Genomic DNA, 1,612 nt, shown 5'->3' with positions numbered 1-1,612 from the left:
CCCCCCCCCCCCCCCCTTCTCTGATCCAGATGATCAACCTGGATGAACCTGCAGCAGACGTGCTGGGGTTAACGAGTGCATGAACATTTCAGATGAAGATTTAGAAAAGCAAAGAAACATGGTTGGAAAAGCTAACAAACAAAGCTCCAGTCGACGTGCTGTAAATGTAACTGCTTATTAAATGTTTTGATTGTCATGGTGTAAATGAAGCGCGACCTGACAGAAACTTGGCCATGAAAGGTGTGCCAGCGCTGACAGGGTTCATTGTAACATAAGGGCCAATTCTTTGGAATCCAGTTACACCCTAAAGGTAAAATCAGGTTATCTCCTTTGTTCATTCCAGTTAGTGTGAGAAATATCTTTAACAAGTGCCAAGTAGTGCTTTCTATTCCAAGTGGAGTCCTACTGTTCCTCCGATCACTAACTGGATGGGTTTAAACTATTCACTTCCTCATTGCAGAGCTCACTCACCAGACTCCTGCATGAGAAGCGCTGAGTTGAAGAGCGCCAGCTTGTGGCGAGGGTTGAGCTCCAGGGCGTGGTTGAAGTTCTTCAGGGCCTCTGATGGGTCCTTCATCTCGATGTTGACGATGGCCAGATTGTACCACAGGTCGGCGTTGGTGCGGTCGAGCTCCAGGGCTCGGAGGTAGGCGTCCCGGGCTTCAGTGAGCTTGTTCATCTTCAGCAGCAGCTCCCCTCTGAAACAAAAAAAACCCCAGCAAATTAAAAGCACCCAAAAAGTTCAGGAGTCAAAGTGTTGTAGTTATATCCTTTACATGCTGGATGATGAAGGGCCATATCCCCTACAGACCAGACAAGTGATGCAAACAGCGTTTTCTTGGTCACGCTCAGGTGCAGCTGATAACTAGAAGCAAGAATCTAGAGACAGTCAGTACGTTCACATGCACAGTCAACGATTACAGCTCCACTAGGCCGTATAACTACTACTACTACTACTTTTGTCCCAGTATACAAGCACGGGAGGGGAATCCATTTATTGACCCAAGTATGTGCGACTCCTCTACGATAGGTGGAGATATGCCCCCTTTCAGCTTGTTAGTATTGGACCTTCTCCCTGTTGACCTATTACAGGATCACAGGAATTTAACTTGTGGCAACAAGCAGGGTTGGCATTAATTTTTGTTAAGTACAACCATACCAAGGGGTGTTTTGCTCTCTGCACCATTGTCACTGAGTGCAGGTCCTCTGTGTGTGTTTGTGTGTGACACACACACCAGTGACGAATGTCTCAGTCTTACTGCAGATTAGAAACAGAGTGGTGAGATAAAAACTGTGCAACATAAAGTTTATGTAACTTTAATAAACAAGAAATATAACTTCAACGCCAACAGCAGAACTGTTAATGTCAGATCTTATCAAGAGATCCTTTTGCTATTAGTAAACAGTGTCATGTTTTTTGGTGGGCGGGGCTTAGCTGGAGGCAAAACAGTTCTCCACAGTCATTAGTAGGGATGTAACGATTACCGATATTACGGTAAATTTCGGTTAATTTTTACGGTAAGAATTACCGTTTATGTTTAAATTAATTGCATTATCGCAGTGGATTATCAGGATATGTAATAACAGCCTCATTCAAGTCTCGCGATGCAGG

The 1,612-nt window shown here is 44.6% G+C and overlaps 1 protein-coding gene across 2 annotated transcripts in view; it reads right to left on the bottom strand.

Moving 5' to 3' along the window:
- Positions 1–1,612, bottom strand: part of tmtc3 (transmembrane O-mannosyltransferase targeting cadherins 3) — a 49,107-nt gene that overhangs the window by 10,822 nt on the left and 36,673 nt on the right. For both annotated transcript variants that reach the window (XM_050072481.1, XM_050072482.1), the window contains exon 13: positions 472–698. In XM_050072481.1, coding sequence (XP_049928438.1) covers positions 472–698 — 227 coding nt within the window. The remainder of the gene's footprint in view (positions 1–471; positions 699–1,612) is intronic.

Source organism: Epinephelus moara, chromosome 20, assembly GCF_006386435.1.
Source record: "Epinephelus moara isolate mb chromosome 20, YSFRI_EMoa_1.0, whole genome shotgun sequence".
Taxonomy (NCBI): Eukaryota; Metazoa; Chordata; class Actinopteri; order Perciformes; family Serranidae; genus Epinephelus; species Epinephelus moara.
The sequence above is the reverse complement of the archived record's forward strand: the minus strand, read 5'-3'. Positions and strand labels throughout refer to the sequence as shown.